The 20767-nt window shown below is 42.3% G+C and overlaps 2 protein-coding genes across 3 annotated transcripts in view; one reads left to right on the top strand and one right to left on the bottom strand.

The window, feature by feature from the left end:
• Nucleotides 1–2865, bottom strand: part of LOC311223076 (transmembrane protein 150A-like) — a 25663-nt gene extending 22798 nt beyond the window's left edge. The window contains exons 1-2 of the mRNA XM_084307807.1: nucleotides 2787–2865; nucleotides 540–816 (exon numbers count right to left, since the gene is read on the bottom strand). Coding sequence (XP_084163933.1) covers nucleotides 540–604 — 65 coding nt within the window. The 5' untranslated portion in view covers nucleotides 605–816; nucleotides 2787–2865. The remainder of the gene's footprint in view (nucleotides 1–539; nucleotides 817–2786) is intronic.
• Nucleotides 2866–9951: 7086 nt separating this feature from the next.
• LOC311224335 (prominin-2-like) overlaps nucleotides 9952–20767 on the top strand; it is a 42634-nt gene continuing 31818 nt past the window's right edge. Inside the window, exons 1-4 of one of the 2 annotated variants that reach the window (XM_084309290.1) lie at nucleotides 9952–10025; nucleotides 10870–11137; nucleotides 11534–11580; nucleotides 12913–13124. In XM_084309290.1, coding sequence (XP_084165416.1) covers nucleotides 10909–11137; nucleotides 11534–11580; nucleotides 12913–13124 — 488 coding nt within the window. In that variant the 5' untranslated portion in view covers nucleotides 9952–10025; nucleotides 10870–10908. The remainder of the gene's footprint in view (nucleotides 10026–10869; nucleotides 11138–11533; nucleotides 11581–12912; nucleotides 13125–20767) is intronic. The other variant, XM_084309291.1, reaches the window with a different exon arrangement.

Below are 20767 nucleotides of genomic sequence, written 5' to 3'. Positions count from 1 at the left end.
GAGACGTATCCTCAGGATCTTCTGGCCCAAACACAATCACCAAACATCAAGCTGTGGGAATGCACCAAGCAAGAATCAGTGGAGGTCCAGCTGACCAGGAGAAAATGGAGCTGGATGGGCACACACTTCGAATACACAAACCGCAATAACCAAACAGCCTTAACCTGGAACCCACAAGGCAAGCGAGGCAGAGGAAGACCCAAAACACCTGGAGAAGAGACACTGAGCAGGAACTCAAGAAAAGGGGACGTGGAAACAGCTGGAGAGGATGGCGCAAGACAGACGGGGGTGGAAACTTTTCATCAATGGCCTATGTTCCGAAAGGAATAAAAGGCCTAAGTAAGTAAGTAAGTAAAAGTAAGTATGAGCTAAATAAATTTGCATTGATTTTGAAGTGCCCTTTTAAGATAAGATAATAAAATATGATGGATCTTTATTAATCCCTGTGGGGGGGGGGGGGGGGATTCTGGAGTTAGTGACATTGCTGGTCATAGAGGTGCTTAGTATACAAAAACAACAACAAAGAACTAATTACTCACACTATCCATATTCCTGTGATGGAGAAGGCAGAGAGGCTGACAGGCAGGACGATCCAGGCAGTCATTGGGCTGGCAGTGAGCTGGCTGTGTCCAAAGCATGAGGGAGAGGAGAGGGCTTCACACCGGAGGAGTGAGAGACGAGGGGGGGGGGGGGGGGGGGGGGGGGAGCAGGTGGGGACACTAACAGACAGGGACACACACAGGGGGAGACATGAGAGGAGGACAGGGGGAATGGCACACCACTTCTGCTCCCGCAAGCCCTGCAACCATCAGCAACCTAGGCAGAGAGAGAGGGGAGAGACAAAGAGAGAGAGGGAGGGGACAGATGGGGACAGATATACACACACACACACACACACACACACAGAAAGAGAGGAGAGAGAGATGTGAGGTGTTGATCATAAAAACAACACAGATAGTAAGATATGCACATAAAAAGATATGAATGGCAGCAGTACAACTGTAAGAGGTAACACTACTACTAACAGAGTCTTGGTAAAGTGTGCAGGTGTGAGATGGTTGACTGGACCACGGTCAGTTCTATGGTGAAAAGTGCAGGCCAACACACAGACGGTATCGTTTTGCAGTGCAGTGTACGGTTACAAGTTATGACCTTCGCTCGCTCAAAAGGGATTTACGCTGAACTAAGAATGAACTTGTCTCAAGGAAATCACACAATGAGCTCAGAATACCTCTTGTTCCACAAGCAAGGTCACACGCAACGAAAATATTGGCATAATAAAAAAGGTCAGTGCTTCAGACAGCAGCTGATGAGCTTTCCTCCAGTAAGTTATGCAACGGTTTCTAGAGCCTGGCCAATATACCAGTCAGATGATATTTGCTCATCACAGATTTATTGGTATGGGCGTACATGTTATCGATATCCAGAATATATCGTATGAAAGTAGAGATCTTAGAGGGGTACCATATGAAACTAGAGATCTTGAGGAATCCATACATACAAACCAGCTATATCATGCTAGCTCACTGACAAAAAGGGGATAGATGCTTCTCTAAAGTCAAGATACATTTGGGCATGGCCAGAAAGGGGTCCCTTGACCTCTGACCTCAATATTTCTGAATGAAAATGGACTCAATGGAACCACACAAGACCTTGCACATTGAGGCCCAACCCCTTTTTTGCATGCAGTAGGCCTACATATAGATTGATTTAGCCTTTTTTAAATATTTATATTAAACATAAAAATTATATAATAAAGTTTGTTCAACTGAAAAATATCCCGCCTCTAATATACATCTTTTGTCACAACTCTTTAATAAGCAAAGTTGAGTATGCAAATATCAGAATCGTTTCTTTTAAAACCCTGAATCGGTCGGGCTCTAATCGTTTGCCAAAATATAGTTGCAGGCAGTGTGTTTACTTTCCAAATAACACCATTTGCCTCATCAATCTGTCAATCTGCTGCTTCAGTTTACTGTTGTATTTAAAAAAAAATTGGTTGTGTTGTTATTATTGTGACTAGTCATGCATCGCTGTACAAACAGTTGACGTACTGAGTAGTTGATTTGAAGAGATGATCAATTGACTGGATTATTGACTGGCTGATTATGGCTAAACATCTTGGTTGCTTAATGTCTTATGTGTCAGAACACCGATTTGATTGATTGATTGAAAACTTAACAGATTTCAGAATGGGTACAATAATACAGTACAGCTCAATACACAATTGTTAAGGGGATGCAGACCAGAGAAAGACTTTCGTCTTGTTTACATCAGGGTCCCTATTTTCTATTCATCATAACATGACATACACGACAGGGGTTCAGCAGCCCATATAAATACTGACGTACACTTTTTAAGATCAAAGAGTTACCTTAATTATTTAACATATATAGACGGGCTTATTGGTGGGCTTCAGTCAGCTAAGTTACTTGCCAAGAGATGTAAGCATCATGTAAAATAGACACTAGCAGGGGCTTGTGTTGTGAGCAACACTGGCTCGTTTAACATGTTGAACGAAACACGGCTACAGTAACGTTACAGTATTCTCGTCGGCTTGCAGACAAACAAGGGGAACATTATAATAACGTGTGACGTTAGCTTGACAGCTGTCGACACACAGCTAGGTTGCTAGGTAGCTTGGAGCTAACCAGTTGTCAGATCGCCGGCCGTGTTTATTGACGTTAGCATAATGATTCGTTAGCTTGTCAAATACAGACACGTTGTGCATAAAAGCGACAAAAGCCTACAAGTAGTCAATAAAGCGAGGAGCACTTTGCACCTACCGCTCTCCTGCTGTATCCACCGCGGACCTCAACAACCTTGGTTTCCCTTTAAAAACTCTCCTTTCTTCCAGGAGGCCCCACACGGTCTGCACCGTGCCGCTCACGCGCCGACACTGTATTCGTAGTTTTTTGTGAGAATGTTCAGAGTGAATTTTAATGAAGGACAACAGCGCAAAAGACTACACCACCCACAATCATAATGGCGGAGGCCAGGGCAAAGAATCCGACCAATGAAAAGTTGAATACGGGTTTCTCGAACACGTCACACTCAGGGTGCGCGCGCATCCAGGAAGCCAAAAAAAGAACGTAATCCTGGTCAGAAGAACAGGATATCAATAATCACGTCTCCAGGCCAACGCTAGTTTTCCTGGTTTGGCTCAATTTAATCCGGATTTTTTTTCGTTCGAAACAACCTTTAATTTAAGCGAGTGCCGTGGTTTCTCCATATATCCCCGTTGTTGCACAACGCGGGCGGGAAGGGGGCAACTCAGTCACGCGATTCCGCAGGTATTGCTGATTGGAGCGAACACATTGTGTTTACAAACAACAACGCAGTCCACAGAAAGTTGGACTGGACACATTCCCTGACCCCTGACCTGTCAATCATGTTGTGCAGGCCGTGGTGCTCTGCGTAGGAGTGTGATGAAATAGGCGCTAGATGAAAATATGGGTGGGTTCATTTTAACCACGTTTTATCCCCCCCCCCTTCCCTTCTATCAAACAGCCTAGGATGAGTTTATGACAATGTTAATGAGGAACTACTAAACCCATTTTCAGAATGTGCGTGTTATTACTCTGTCCAAGACAGTCCAAACACATTAAATGAACATAAACAAATCTCAAATCTATACTAGTGCTAAAAGTAAATTGGTGATGTCATCCGGTATTCCAGGGGAATGCCACCCATTTGCTGTGCAATGACAATCTCAGTTTAAGAATTCACATAGGCTATGTTCTTCCTGTGCCCCAGGACAGTTCAGTCACTATTTGTGAACATGCACATACTGTACAAGTTCCTGGGAGTACATTTGAACAGTGGACTGGTCAGACAACAACACAATGAGGCCCTCTACAGGAAGGGGCCGGTCAGGCTGTTCTTCCTGCGGAGACTCAGGTCCGTCTGTAGTGGCCAGCGTTCTCTATTTTGCTGTGGTATGCTGGGGGGGGGGGGGGGGGTTAACACCAACTCAAGAGACACTAACAAACTGAACAAGCTGGTGAGGAAGCCTGTATTCTTAACCCAAACGGTGCATGCTTCCGCGTTCCCGTTTTGCGCTCTGATTGGCCACTGTGTTTCTGGTCGCACCAATCGTGTGACGGCAAGTTCTTTCCCCGGTTAAGCTTAGGCACTCTTTCGAAGTTGGTTATGGTTAGAGTTTGTCTTAGAGCATGGCGATAGAACGGTTGTCACAAGGAAAGATGAAATTACCTACCTGGGTTCCATCCTAGAGGCTAATATTTCCTGTGACAAAATGGCATCCAATGTAATAAAAAAAGTCAACCAACGAACTCGATTCTTGTACCGGATCTCCTCTCTGGTAAACAAGAATACCCTGAAGACTCTGGCAGGAGCACTCATTCAAGGGTACTACGACTATGCTTGCACCTCATGGTACCAAAGCACCTCAAAGGTACTAAAAACCAAATAACAAACATCTCAAAACAAATTAGTCAGACTACTGCTTGACCTGACTCCTAGAACCCACCTCACCCCTGCCCACTTTGACAACCTAGGATGGCTTAGAGTAGACGACAGAGTACAGCAACTTGCAATGGGCCTGGTCTACAAAATACACTACACGACCAAGGTACCCATGTACATGTCAAAATACTTCCCAAAGGTCAGTGAATACCACGATCACAACACCAGAGGGAGCTCCACAAATCATGTTAAACCCAGATTCGGCTCAAACAAGGGACTAAACACGTTTCGCAATTATGCCACATCAATGTGGAACGCCCTACCCAAAGCTGTAAAGTAATGTGAATCACTACCCACTTTCAAAAACACTCAGAAAAAGAACACCTATGGGAGACTGCAATTCGAAACTGGCCCCTACAAATGTCCTAACCCAGTTGTAGAGTAAATGACCAAGTATGGCTTTGTCAGTATTCCAATGTACAGTGTCCCCCACCCCCCCCTACCCAACCCCCCCCCCACCTCCAATGTACAGCCCCACCCCCCACCCACCCACCCAACCTCCTCCAATGTACAGTTTCTACGTCAAATGTATATACACTCTTTTTCTGGACACTTTTTGGATCACAAACAGTACTGTATTTGCAAATCTGGTATGTCATAAATGTATAGATGTAGCAGTACAGTGTCTATCTGTATGTCGTGTGTGTCATATATGTTATGATGAATTGAAAATGGGGGACCCTGATGTAAACAAGACGAAAGTCTTTCTCTGGTCTGCATCCCCTTAACAATTGTATGTATTGAGCTTTATACAACGGCATGCAAATTTCTCGATTCTGATTGGCTGAAACAGTCATTTTACACGTCTTTATTGGCAACAATCCACGCTGCTGGCCCAGGACCCGCCCACAACCGACCCACATCACATCACTCCGCCGGATCACAAGAAGGTGGCCAATAATATTTACAAATGGATATGTTAATGGCGACTAAACGACTAAATATGAAGCGATTCTGTCAAGGGGAATGTGTTAGCCCTTTAAACAATGTTGGATGATGTAATTGATGGGTCTTGAGGCAATCTAGAACAAAAGAAAAATCGCGGTTTGATTGATAGATTAATTGATTGATTTAAATTTCTACTTCCTTCTTGCTACTTACTGACTGCAGCGTTCTCTCTCACTGTCCGACGCTGGCGTACCCACAAACACACACACACACATACACACACACACACACACACACACACACACACACACATACACACACACACGCACACACACACTGTGACACACACACACACACACACACACGCACACACACACACACACACTCCTGTCTGCAACAGCGGGGGAGTCAGACTGAGAGAGAAGCAGCGCTGTTTTAAGTGAGCATGGTCTATTGAATTGATTGATTGGTTGATTGCTAATTTTATTACTGTACCCCTGGTTTCCAACTGGTTAAGTTTAGGCTAAAAGAAATAAATAAAAAAATAGGGCGAAGAAAACGTTTTTTTCCTATGCATTCCCTTAACAATTGTGTGTATTGAGCCGTACTGTATTGTACCCATTCTGCATCTGGTAATACAATTTTCAATCAATCATTCCAATAATACACAGTTGGATGTGTTAGTTGGTTGGATGCACTTCAAGCTGCTTCCACATGAGGCAACTTCTCTCAATCATTCCAATAATACACAGTTGGATGTGTTAGTTTGGTTGGATGCACTTCAAGCTGCTTCCACATGGAGTTGTGGGAACTACTTTTTCTGGCGGATGGTTTTTTCAATAAATCTTCGATTAATGTGTGTTTATTGTATAGAAATAAGGTTGGATGAATCTGGCAGTTGTATAAAAGCTTTACACCACGTGCAGTCGTGATTTGTGACCAATAAACCATGCCTAGGGGGGTCTAACGACCCTCGGCTGCGCCTCGGGCCTAACAACCACCCCTAGGCATGGTTTATTGGTCACAAACCACTCCTGCGTGTGATGTAATGCTTAAGTACTGTACTGTACCCATTCTGCAATCTGTTAATAAACTTTTCAATCAATCAATTCAATCAATCAATCAAAGGGTTAGGGTTAGGGTTTGCTGCTGGTCGAGGCGGAAATGGGCGCGTCACGCGATTGGGCGCACATGTCACATGACCAGAAACGTCAGTGGCCAATCAGATTCGCAAAACGCATGAACCGTCTGGGTTAAGAATAGACGCGGTGAGGAAGGCTAGCTCCGTAGTGGGAGTCAAACTGGCCCAACTAGAGGTGGTGGCTTTAGAGGAAGATTTATATTACCCTGCACCTCCCATCTGTAGGTCTACTGCTGTGACACCTGCATTTCCCCAAGGGGATTAATAAAGGGACATCTTATCTCTCCTTAAAGCTAGAAATCGGAGGGAGAACCCTCCAATCGGTGATGTAACTGGTATTTTTTTTTAAATCTTGGACTGTTCCACAGACAATTGACAATTACATCACTGACTGGAGGGGATTGGAGACAAGTTCAAGTTTCAAGTTTGTTTTTATTTAAGGTACATGTACATTACAGTGAAATGCTTGCTTCTGTATGAGCCCCTGCGAATGTGCTTCATACAGTAAAAAAGTAAGTAACACTATACTACAACAAACTAAAGTACAACCTAAGTACAATGAAGTAAAAATGCAGACAATGAGACCACAAATGCAGACAATGAGGTACAAATGCAGACAATGAGGTACAAACACTTTTTTAAGGCAAGGTGCAAATGAGGTATGAGGTATGAATGTAGTGCAAATCTCTTGACATGGTGCAAGTTTACAAATACTTTAAGCTGCTCCATAAACAATGAATTGGGACATATGGTAAAGGTGACAGAACACCCAGTGGAATTATATTGTATAATATATGAGTATATTCATTATCAAGTCAAGTCAAGAGTTTTAATTGTCACGGCATACAAGTATACAATGAAATGCGGGTGGTCTTGCCCGCAACGATGTGCAATACAGTGGTACAACATATAATAGAATCCAATAAAAAAACAACATTGTGCAATAAACAGGTAACAGGTAACATGGTGTGACATCTCGGTATCTGTACATAGTTATTTTACCGAGCATATATATAGGACATGCTAGGTAGCTTTGGTAGTGCAATACACTGTTCCTGTTATTCTAGTTTAAAGTGGCCTTTCCTTTTGGCCATAAGTGTGCGTGTGTGCGGCATGAGTGTGTGCCCGCTCATGTTAAAGTGTTAAGTGGCTGCTAGTGTGTGAGCGTGCACCGCATGCATGTCGTGTGTGTGTTCATGTGTGTTTGTGTGTGGATAGTTCAGTGTTCTGTGGCACTCAATGTTCATTGTTCAGGGCTCTGATGGCCTGGGGGAAGAAGCTGAGCCTAAGCCGCTCTGTCCTAGTAGCTGGGGTTCGCAGGCGTCTGCCTGACCTCAGCAGCTGAAAAATTATATTGTATAATATATGAGTATATTCATTATATTGTATAATATATGAGTGTATTCATTATATGGTATAGTATATTAATTATATGGTATAGTATACGAGTATATTAATTATGAGTACATTTACTGCTTCAGAACTGAACACTACAGTATAATAGAATAAAGCTCATTGGTAGAAGGAAAACAAACATGATGTGGGTCCATACAATCAGTCTCCCATGCATTGTCTATGGAGCAGCTCCAGATTTTTTACTTGATGACATCACAAGTTTGAGTTTTTCTTCTCTGGTTTCTGGCTTTGGGAGAGTTATGTTCACAAATATTGATAACATTGGGATTATTGATTTGGATGGTGTTCCCCTAGGAGTGTGTTATGATTTGGAATACGCTACAACTGCATATAATAGCTACTTGCAGATACAAGCAAACATTTTACAAGGAGGAATCAAGAATATTAGATTAGATTCAAATCTATTGTCATCATACAGCACAAGTATACAATGAAAAAAAGGTATGAGGTAACTGTAAAATGCATTAACAATATACAGTGCGATTAATAAACAAGTGATTAAATGGAATGTATATAATGAAGCTACTGAGTAATATGCTCATTTGTTTTATGTACCTGTACAGTATTATTATGTACAGTGATACAAGTATAAATACACTATGGTAATGAGCCATACTGGCCAGTGGTATAACTAAGAGAGTAGGTATGGGGATATACAGTATACAGATATAGCCGTTGACTGATCATAAACTTTTTTTAGTTATTGTTTTTATTATGTTACAATAAAATTTACAAAATTCACGAGTGCAGCAAAAATAACTTTAGACAACTATTCCTTTTACCACTGATTATCATAGGCCTACGACGTGCATGCATTCTCTGAACCCAGATAAAAAATTAAAAACTGAATTGTCAGGGTTAAAGGTAGAATCTCTAATATCGTCAAACAGCAACTTTTAGGGTGCGGTCGGGTGGCGTAGCGGAGATTGCGCTCGTCACCAATGCAAGAGGCTGCGGTCTCGACTCCCGGAGTCAGCATTGCCTGCGGCTTGGGCCGATCGTCATACTAACTCGTTTGGCTGAGTTAGCAGGAGGGAAGTCGTGGGTGGTAATCTGGCGTTGTGGACAGCGACGCCTACAGGTCAGGTCTGGGCGCCTGCTCAGCGAAAGGCAATAGGAAATGGTGAGGGCAGCGTGACCTCCCACGCGTTACACTTCACCAATGAGAGTCCTCGCTGCCAGGTGAAAAGAGAGCCGCTGGCTGTCTCCACATGTGTCGGAAGAAGCGTGTGGTGGACTTCAGGGTTTCCTCGCACCGGAGCTCTGGAATGCTGTGGGTCTCGGGGTGAAGCTGCACCGCGCCACGGCTTATCACCCGCAAGCCAATGGACTGTGCGAGAGGTTTCGTAGGTCAATGAAGGCCGCATTCAGGGCCAGTCTCCGGGACAATGGGTGGGTTGACAGACTTCCGTGGGTCATGCTGGGCCTCCGATCAGACCCTAAGGAAGATCTATACAGTCCTCAGACGAACTGGTTTATGGGCAGCCATTGCGAGTCGGAGTCCCTGGGGGATTTCATCCCCAACACCACAACACCTTGGTCTGCTGGCCAGCAACTTGGTCTGTTTTCCTGGACAATGCCAAGGTGTTTATGCCTGTGCCTACGTCACACAGCACATTGTGCCCCACGTGTTACATAGGAAGTGGAAGTAAACATTGCACGTTATGTGTATTGCATCTAACAGTCCGTTTGTTCCGCACTACCACACATGCAAACAAAGTGCAATACCAAACAGGGCTCTTTTGCTTGTTTGACAGCTACACTAATAGTTATACACTATAGGCTACATTACTTAGGTATACACTATAGGCTACACTTATAGGCTACACTACATTACAGATTTTACCTTTAAAAAGGCCAAGAGAAACTGTAATTGAACACAATAATGTCCCCATGTTTTCTGTACAGTCCAATTTTTTTCCAAATGTTAATCTAATGAATCAGCAGAGGATGAAATGGAATGAGACGGGTAAGAACTTGAGTAACAGGTTCCCAACACCCCTTTTACAATAGGGAGGCTTTACATAATGACTTGGACTCTGTCAAAGAGAGGAGAGGACAGTCTCTAGTCAACACTTCTTTTCAACTAAAGGTAATGTACAGTTAAAGCTATTTTCTTAATGAGATAAGATAACCTTATTTGGAGTATATCCAACGGATCTATAGTGACGTCTATATGCAATGGTACTTTCCATGTTCATTTGTTCTCAATAAAAATAATAAAATGAATAGATAGATTAGCCTGCTGCTGTGCATCATGGGGTTGAGTAAGAAATAAAGTAAAAAAAAATAACCTAATTAAGTAACCTAACAGCACAGGCGTGCTGATGTGATTATGGTAGTCTAATTAGGTATAGTCTACTAGGGATGTCCCAATACCAGTACCAGTATTGTTACATTTCTTATTATATTTATATTATTTTAACTTAAAATGTCAGCAACAGTGTCATGTTGTGTATTTAATTGGTTACAGTCAGAAAGTGAGGCACATGTTTTAAAAGTCATTGTCAGAACTGTAATGGTGTTATTAATAAGTACTCATATCGGTACTCTGTATCGGCAAGTACTAAAATCGAAGTACTTGTACATGGTCTGAAAAGAAAGTGGTAAATCGGGACATCCCTATATAATCTAAATCTACCCTTAACTATATTAATTTATGGGGGGGGGGGGGGGGAGCGAGCGAGAGCATAATGTGTGTAGGGTATTAGATAGCAAGTATTAGGTGTATATCTCATATAATACATTTATTTAAATGGTGATCTCATTGGATGTGTACTGTTAATTAATGCTTGTATATCTAATTTTATGTTGTTATGTTTATGTGTATGTTTAAAAAAATTATTAAAAAAAAAATATTAAAGAAAAATTTATGTGAGCATATGTGACATTGGCGTGATGTTTAATTTCATCAAGCTGTAACATAACCGCTGTAGGACTCAGCAGCAGGGCTCTCCGTATCGCCTGGAGGCATCATGCAGCTGGTGCTGGGCGGCCTGCTCTGGGTCTCTGTGTTCCTACCGGGCTCTTCACAATCAACTGGGCAGCGCTGTCTCAGCGGGGACAACGACACAGTGCCTTTCCGGTCCTTCACCCAACCTCCAGATCAGCTGCTGGTGGTCAGGCCAGAGGATGGACTCCAGCCCCTGTACAACTTCGCTCGCGTTTTTCTTGAGGCAGTACAGCCGAATGCTTTCCCTGGCGGTAAGCAACAGAGAGAGAGCTGCTTTTTAATAATAACATCTTATTTATAAGTATCATCTTACACTGTTGTATGATCTGCTTACATGTTGTGTGAGAACGGATTAATTAAGACTATAGGGGGAAATGAAAGGGTATGGGAAACATTTGAGCAGTTTTACAGGAGAGAATGTGTTGGTGAGATTTAAAACCAGCAAGACACATAATGTATCAAATCAAACAGATTTATTTTTTTATAAAACTGTACTGCTCACTGATTCATGCAATTATTTGGCATTCAGAATTTCTTCTATCTGTTTTCATCCTAATTCCATGCCTCAGAAAATATATGTTTCTTCCAGCCCCACCATGCACTCTTGAAAACAAACAATGAACAATGTATTCTGCTTCCTATTTCAGATATTATATCTAAAGTCTTAAAGAATGAACCGCAAGACATTCCTCAGGTACAGAACACACCTTCCTCCACACAGGCATGAACTGTTTTGTTCATGTATTGTATTGTTGTTGCAACGACAAGCTCACGAGTGATGTGGTGAATTACATTGTGAAAGGCTTTGTGAAAAAGAACGGCCTTCCAATGCTATCAGCTCTCTGGATCTCAGTCAGTCATTAGTGGTTATTCTCATACAATTGTCCATTTGTAGGAACACACTGTTCTGAACACAATGTATTGTAGGTCTGGAAACACTGTATTGAGCAACACAGTTTAACCCTTTCACTACCCACACTACTTTCACTGGTTACTTTCACTAACCATCTGTAGTGTGGTATAGTGAAAGGGTTAACCTTCTGCAGTGTGGTTGTGAAAGGGTTAACCCTTTGTCGTGTGGCAGTGAAACGGTTAACCGCCTGTAGTGTGGTAGTGAAAGGGTTAACCTTCTGTAGTGTGGCAGTGACAGGGTTAGCCTTCTGTGGTGTGGTTGTGAAAGGGTTAACCCGTTGTCGTGTGGCAGTGAACGGGTTAACCTTCTGTATGTCGAGGTGAAAGGGTTAACCCTTTGGTAGTGTGGTAGTGAAAGGGTTAAAAGGAACACACCAACATTAAGATAAGATAAGATATTCCTTTATTGATCCCCTTGGGGAAATTCAGGAAAATTAACATTATGGGAAATATGCTTACTGTCTTCTCAGACAAGAAGATAGTTACCAATTTCCTGTCTGTGCGTTCAGTAGAAAGCTATCCGGCAGCAAACTATCCTAGTTTAGCACAAACTAATGGAAGCTGATACGGACCACTAGCCTATAGCTTAAAACTATTAACAGATTGCAGAATGGGAATACAGTATACGGCTCAATACACACAATTGTTAAGGGGATGCAGACCAGAGAAAGGGTCCCCCATTTTCAATTCATCATGACATTTATGACATACACGACAGTACTGTTAGATCCAGACATTTTTATAAAAAAATAAAATCCAAGAATTTATGATTTCTTTTTTCTTTTTTCTTTTCTTTTATTTAACCTTTATTTATCCAGGCAAACAATTAAGAACAAATTCGTATATACAAAATCAGCCTGTCCAAAAAGCAAAGGCCTTTTGTGGGAAGGGGGGTGGGAGGCTGTAACAAAATCAAGGTTATGTACATGCATATAAGTAAATAAAATACAAAATGACAGTAGCCACAGAAAATATATACATTTGAGGGGGAAGAAACTGTACATGTCTCTCCCCCCCCCCATATCTTCATCTCTTGATCAGTGCTAAATACTTTTTGTTCTTATATCTTTAGTGTTCATGTCTTAATTATGTCTGCGTTTTCCCTTCTCAACAGCTGCTACAGTACGAGGCAGGGTACCTGGTGTGTCTGATCATGGCTGTGCTCTACTTGCTGCTCATGCCAATCGCTGGTGGCATTCTGGTCTGGCAGTATTTTCACAGCGGAAAGGCACAGATGAATAGCCACCAGCCGCCAAAGTCAACCACAAGTTACTCTAAGGACGTGGCTGTTTCAGGCTGCCTCGTCCTCATCACGCTCTTGCTCCTGTAAGATAGTTTCAACGGTCCTTCTCTGTATTGGTTTAGTTTCTGATATTTGATTAGATTACATTCATATTTATTGTCATCATACAGCACAAGTACAGTACAACCAAAATATCGAGTTATCACCTGAGAGCTATGGGGGGCCCCCGGAACTGCGCGCTGCCACAATTGTTTTGACATTTTTTTCTCTGAAATATTGGCTGTTTTTGAAGTCATATTTAGAGGAATGTCTCATTAGGATTAGAGTCTAATACTAATGAGTAATGACATCACACAACAGTCTAATCATTAGACTATTGTGTGATGTCATTATTCAGTCTCATTCTTAACCATCAATATTTGCTCATTTTCTTACTCACCTCTGATATATAATGCCATATTTACTTATTTGCATTTTGCATCTGATAAAATACAACAATTTAATTTGACAAATGAAACAACATTTATGAACTTGAATGAACATTTATTTAACTCTGTCTCTGCACTTATAAATAAAAAAACGAACACAAAAACCGAATGGAAAATAAATTGTTGTATGGTATTTAACAGCAGCATTTATCGGGATACAGTAACATCTGATGGAACATAAAATCAAAATAAATAAATAGTGTTATAAACAAATGTGCACAGGTAATCAAGAACTGAATGAAAAATAAATTGCACTGAACAGAAGCATAATTTCAGTAGCAGCATCTTCTTAGAACAACAACAAAAAGTAACTACTGCAGCATGACACCAAATAAGCAGCAACATTACGAGTAAACAACAGTAATAAAATGCATTCTTCAGTCTTTCTCAGCTCTATTCAGTCTCAGTTCAGCTCTCTTGTCTTCCTCAGTTTCAATTTATATTTTTGGGTGCAATTATTCCTTTAAGCCATGCAGGTATGCTATATTTCACCAGGCCATACCCATATAATCTAAGCATGTCTTCAATCCCATGTCAATGATGATTGGATTTTTTTTTAAATAAATTTGTGAAAAATGAGGCTAGAACACATGATGCTCAGCTTGATTAGAATCTAGTGTTTCTTAAGTAGCTGTTCGCATGTGTCCCAGCTACTGTACAATACATGCAGCTTGCTGCTTCTTCTTTGCCAAATGGGTTGGAGTAGCCAGGGACGTGCACAGGACTTTAGAGGGGCAGGTGCTCAAAGGCTGAAAAGGGCACTACACTTCTGTGTATATATTAACCGAGCGCGCGTAGCGCGCAAGTGCGATTTTTAAGGGCCCTTTTCGGGCGGGGGGGCCCCCTTTTTATGCTTTTTGGGGGGTTTTGGTGATCAAATATTGAATATTGAACTATAATAATCAGTGCAGGAGCTCACTTATCATTGAAAGACACTTTTATCACTGACTTAAAAGGCCCATACATCTCCATAAATGTTCAGGGGGGAGGGAATAAGTGCTTACCCTACAGACCCCAAGAAGTGCTGTATATTCTGTATTGTATTGTGTTTAATATAAATGCATTTTTTATTCCAATCCCGATTTGTATTTGAGATTCCCAAATCCCATCGGACTTGACTTCTTCGTGTCCCTCAATGAGTGTAATACCAGCATTCAACTGTATGTGCCACAGCGGTTTCTATCATCATCATCATCACCACCCACGCTATGCATAAAATATATAGGTCCACGGAGAGGCACGCTGAGGAGGCCGTGCAAACTGCAATGGAATATGGGGCATCTCTCTCTCTTTACCTAATATTTTGATTCTATCCTGAATTTTTTCAGTTGGAAGGGCAGTCTATATGCTTAACAAAATTCTTTTTTTTTCAAAAAGGGCACTTTTTTGATGAGGCTCAAAAAGGCAGGTGCTCAAGCACCCCTTGGCCTCTATGTGTGCACGTGCCTGGGAGTAGCGTTAGTAGACACGCTCATGGGCGACGCATAGCTTGGAGGTGAAATGCAGCCTATTCCACAACATTAATTACTCTGTTATTTAAAAAACTGAAAAGAAAAATATGATCTATTAACAACTAACTAATTCGCACATTGAGGAAAAATATATAAATAATTTTTTGAGAGACCCCCACAGGTGTTGTTGACAGTGATGATATATACAATACTGAGTAATGTGCTAATCTGATGTACAGTATTATTATGTACACTAATAAGTGTATATATATAAACAGGAATATATGCAGGAATATGAACAAGATTTGATTTTGATTTTATTTTATTAGGGATCCCCATTAGCTGGTGCCATAGCAACCAGTTCTGTATCACACTAGCTCCCGCTCTGCGTCAGGGGCGGATTTATGATTGTAGGAGATCCGGGGCTTAGCCCCGATAGGTGCCCCCCCTTTTTTTTTTTTTTTGGCAGGCAAGGCAGGTTTTTTTTATTTATTTAATGAACCTGTATGTGCAATTTCCTGCAATATAGAGCCTTCAATCTTGACCAATAAAGCTGCTCTTTTCACTATAAAACTCAGTTAACCATAACGTAGTTATGGTTAGATTTATATATTGGGGGCGGATATATCATATTTTTCATATGATCAAAAAGTGGTGGAGCAAGAGCATACCTTTGCTCCCCCAAGTTCAATAGTGGGAGAGCAGAGATGCTCCGAATGCTCTTATGGCCAGGCGTCTATGATTCACTGATACAAAGTAAAATAGTGCAGTGCAATAAAATAGTTAGTAAAATAGAATAAAATAATGCAATAGTGCATTGCAATAAAATAGTTATCATCGTATTCTTTCGGGAGGCCGGTAAGGAGTGCATTACAGTAGTCGAGTTGGCTTGAGATAAAGGCATGGATCTGGTTTTCAGCGTCCTTTTGATTTATAAATGGCCGTACTTTAGCTATGTTTCTAAGGTGGAAGAATTAAGTTTTTGTCAACTTGTTGATTGTGATTTAAAGCTTAGGTCTGAGTCTACCATAACACCAAGACTTAACTCACTCAAATACAGTTAGCAGCTGGATAGACCACAGATGGAAATTAGCTTCTGCTAAATCTGGTGCAAACATATTTTCATGTAACAATGATGAATTGCCAAAAAAAAAAAAAAAAAAAAATTTAAATAGATTCGGGGCTTTTCAGAAAACATTCGGGGCTTGAGCCCAAGTAGCCACCCCCTAGCCCCGCCCCTGCTCTGCGTCTCATTGCATATATCTCGCTTCAGCATATATACACTGAATAAATTTCAAAATGTACCTTTAAATGCCAGCATTTATCTGGCCACACCCCCATCCGCTTACCTATATAAGCAGGGGTGGTGCCACACACTCATCTCCTTCTCAAATTTCATCACAAGCAACGTGTTGCTATATGCCCACTTGACGTGGAGAAAAATATTACTCTAAGGAAAGGAAGAACAAGGAGATACGTTGACATCATATCTTTATTTTCTCTCTCACTATTTTCGAAAAAATACGGCGATATTGTCTTCGTACTGGAGTGTCTGGAATATGATGATCATTCTAAAATCCTCCACCGGTTTTCGTATGGGGAGCACGCCGCTGCATGCCTCTCAACTGCAGTTCCTTGCTGTGTTGGTTGGGGTGAAACCTTTCAGGGCACAGCTGAACTGTAGGACGCGCCGCTGTTGTGAGAAGCGGTGGGTTTCAGGTTGGGTGAGTACTGTTTGCTGGCAGGCTCCACTTGTCTGTTAGTGCTATGGGGGCTAATTGACAATGTTTATGAAAACCGGCCCCAGGCTAGGGTCCTTTGTTCAGCCTCTTAGGCGACAGAAGACCTTGGTCTGAAGCCCATTATAGTTTTAACTAGTGGGCCGCGACCATTAACACTGGTGATCCCTGTGTTTTCTGGACGAGTGGTTATCTCTCTGTCACCGTGTAGCCCCTTCTTTCATATCCAAATGAGAGTATTCCTTCACGAGGAGATATGGGCATAGATGTTCGATAGCGGAAGATCTATGTTCAAGTCAGCTACACAGGCCAGTTTGGGTATTGTGCTGGCTCCGTCGGGTGTTGGTAAAATCACCATTGTAAAGCTGTGTTGACATCTTGTTTCTCTTTTCTCTTAAAAAGTGAGGAGGGTTTCAGAACGGCGGCCTGTCTGGGTGAGTGTTATATCATTGTGTACAAGTTCAGGTGATAGCTGCTTAGCTTACGGTTAGCCAGTCAGCTGTTAGCTGCGGCGTTAGCCTCCTGTGATCACTGCGTGGCCTACATAGGTTGGGCCTACTGTTAGCCAGTCAGCTGTTAGCTGCGGCGCTAGCCTGCTGTGATCACTAGGAAACGTTAGCTTGCTGCTATCGGCCAAGGCCCAGCGCGAGGTAGCTCCGGCTCCTCGCGCGCCGCCGCAAGCTCCCCTCTGGTCGCGTGCACCGTTCGCTCGGCGTCTCGCGGGCAGGGGCAGTAGCGACCGACGGTTGGAGCGGCCGTTAGCTTAAGGCTACTCTGTTGAACGTGCTTTGATTATAACATGTTGTAAACACTCTTGACTACGACGTCATCTTTGACAGAGGATGTTCGTTGAACCTGCCCTGGGCCAGGACGGCAAAGCCTGCGTCAACAAAGGGGACCGTAGCGACGGGTTGGAGCGGCGACGCTGCCCAGATCGAACAACACAGGATGGCTGTGTTTTCTACGGGGCCTTGAGACTGCACTTCGTCGATCTACGCTCCGGGTAGGACAAGGTTTGGCCAGACCTTATACACGTCTTCTGGCTTTACCTTCTACATGTTTTGTAAATAACGATGTTTTCCAAAAACGTGTGTTGCTGCAATACATTTAGGATACAACGCGAGTTTTGTGTGAATTGTCTTGTCACTGGTAATTAGCTTCTCCGTGCAAATCGGGTTGTTGTTACAGATGTGAAAATGATCTGGTTGTTGTGTGAGAAACATCATGTGTGTTTATATGTACCGTGTACTCACAACTAAGGGGTAACTAACCTATGAAGCTATGCTTAGTGACAAATGAGTAAAGAATATTCTTTTCTCAGCCTGTGATGACAATGAACAGTGTGTTCACATATTAACAGGTTTTCCTGTTTTAACTGGCCGTATTAAGGGTAAAGTAGGAGGATTGTGTTTCCCCCCGGTTCCCTGGGGACTTCTTCATCCTCCTATCAGACATGTTGTTGCACTACATTGTGTCTTTGTGTGGTAGGGATGCGATGTAACCCTTAGCTTGATTGCTGAGGTTGTGCTAAGACTGCTGGAGAAACTTTATTTTCCTAAAAGAAAAGATTGTTTGGTCGCTTTCGTGTGTGCTTAGCAAGGCCTGTGGCCGATACTAATCGAGAATTATGTATTCTCTCATTATGAAAAACGGCGTTCCTCTGTAGAGTGTTTTTGCCATTTTTTGTAGGTGATGATGGGTTGTGTGTGTCATGTGACCTACAACTGGGTTGGACTGGCCACAGAAGCACATGTGTAAGTTTGGACCGGGGCTCTTAGAGAGCCCTCTCTATTCTGTGTTTTTTCCTTAGTAAAAATCAGATAGCAGGTTAGCTCATGCGCTGTGTGAAGCTGTCAAACGCTTCATAGAGCTGACTATGACTGTGTCATACTCTCTTTTTGTCATTACATCGTATCATGGGTGTGGGGTCGTAAAGGGGTGAACTGGTAACCTTTCCTCTCCCCCTTTTTTCTGTTGGTCAGGGGTACACCCCCTGTCCTTCAAGGTTCCTGTCACGTTGCGGTTCGGCACGTTACGGGGTGAGGGGGGGAGGGAGTTTTCTGGTCCCACGGCCTGGAATATTGGGCGTGTGCACCGCAGAAATCCCCCCGCCATAGAGTACGTCACCGTGCGCGTCTCTGTTGGTAGGACTTCCGTGTGCTGTTCAGGTCCATGTGATGGATCTGTTTTCGGGGGGTGGTCAGGGCTCCTCCTCACCAAACGCCTTCTGTGAGTTCGGACTCCTCCTTCCATGTGAGGGAGCCTCCTTCAGAGTACAGAGCCTCCTCCTCAGATTGTCAAGGTGAGTGGACCCTCTAGAACAGTGGTTCTCAAACTTTTTACACCAAGTACCACCTGAGAACGTAGCTGGCTCTCCAAGTACCACCATATGACCGGCGTTAAAATACAGTCTATTCAGCTATGCGCAGTTCACGCAGGAGGCAAATGTATTCCTAATACCATTATGTATTGTTAACTTTTGTCAGACACAGCCACAATGTACAAAGGGATAGCACTAGAACTAGCAAACGCTTCCACACAACTCATACAATGCAAGGGGCATTGAGAACATAATAACTAACATTCTCACATAGCAAGTGAGAAAATTAAGAACAACTGTATTTCAGCAAATGTACTTAATTCTCTCTCTATCTCTCTCTCTCTCCTCTCTCTCTCTCTCTCTCTCTCTCTCTCTCTCTCTCTCTCTCTCTTTCTCTCTCTCACACAGCAAGCGATTGTCCATCATTCTCTCTCTCACTCACACACACACATACACACACACACACACACACACACAATTATTTTGTTACAAAAACTTAATTTCCTGCATTCTGGTGCAGGAATTCTTGAAATTTTACCCTTTAAATGCCAGTGTTTGTGATGGGCATCACAAATTATTGTAAAAAAGAAAAGAAAACACATATTTAATACATTTTTTAATGTTTACCCTTTAAATGCCAGTTTGTGTGATGGCATCACAAATTATTGTTAAAAAACACACAAAAAGTAAAATATTTTCAATATATCAAATGCAAAGTACATTTCTCTGGGGGGGATTGTTACAGGCTAGGCATGTGTCAATGATTAGCAGCAACACAGATTTTGATGGATTTTTTGTAATGTCAGATTTTTTATCTGACATTACAAAAAATCTAAAAATAAATGGTTATGATCAGGGCTGAAGTTGAATTAAAGATTTATGACTGTTTAGACTGCATTACTCTCTGTGACAGTGATCTCCTGGTTGTTCCCCACTTAGGTTATCTAACTATCGCGCCACCGCAACCAGAAACACTGGCCTGGCCTGCTTCTAAGTTCAGTGGCCTGACTGCAAAAAAAATTTTTACTGGATGTTTACTGTTAATGCCTGTGTGTCTAATTTGATGTTATGTTTAAAAAATAATAAAAAAAAAAAATAGTAAAAAATAAAAAAATAAAAAATTGTGCTTTTTTGTAAATGTTTTCAAGTACCACCAGCAGTACCACCAAGTACCACTAGTGGTACGTGTACCACAGTTTGAGAACCACTGCTCTAGAAGGTGTCCTATTCTATTGTGTATGTATTCGATTCAATTCGATTATTGAGTGTGTATGGGTTCAGTGCCTCTTCCCCGGAGAGCCCTAAAACCGATTTTTTACATGGCTCAAGGTGCAATATATTCTTTTCAATCTGTACAGCTCGCGTGGGAAGTCTCTCTGGGGATTCCCGTCTCCTTCCTATGGGAGGGTGGTGGGATGTAAAAATGTGAAAAATGTTTACCCCCGGCTGTGTAGACTGGGATACATACTGTTGGTGCTTCCTTCTTTTCTATTAAAAAAGAGTTGGAGTTAGGAAGTGTCACACCCCTCTTGTCGTTCCCCTGGGCGCCTTGGGGATTCAATGACAGGTCTAAATAGCCTGTTCATTGATGTGGGTGTGTCCCGACGCACGTATAGTGCTAGCTCGCTGTAAACAGGCGACTGACTGGCACGCCTTGGTTGCTTGAGGTTAAAACGGCGTTTTTATAAAGCAACTGGGATGGAGGTTTTTCCTCTTCCGACGACCACA

The sequence above is a fragment of the Notolepis coatsorum genome, assembly GCF_963971535.1.
Source record: "Notolepis coatsorum genome assembly, chromosome: 2".
NCBI classification, from domain to species: Eukaryota; Metazoa; Chordata; class Actinopteri; order Aulopiformes; family Paralepididae; genus Notolepis; species Notolepis coatsorum.
Note: the sequence above shows the minus strand (reverse complement) of the source record. Positions and strands in the feature narration are given on the sequence as shown.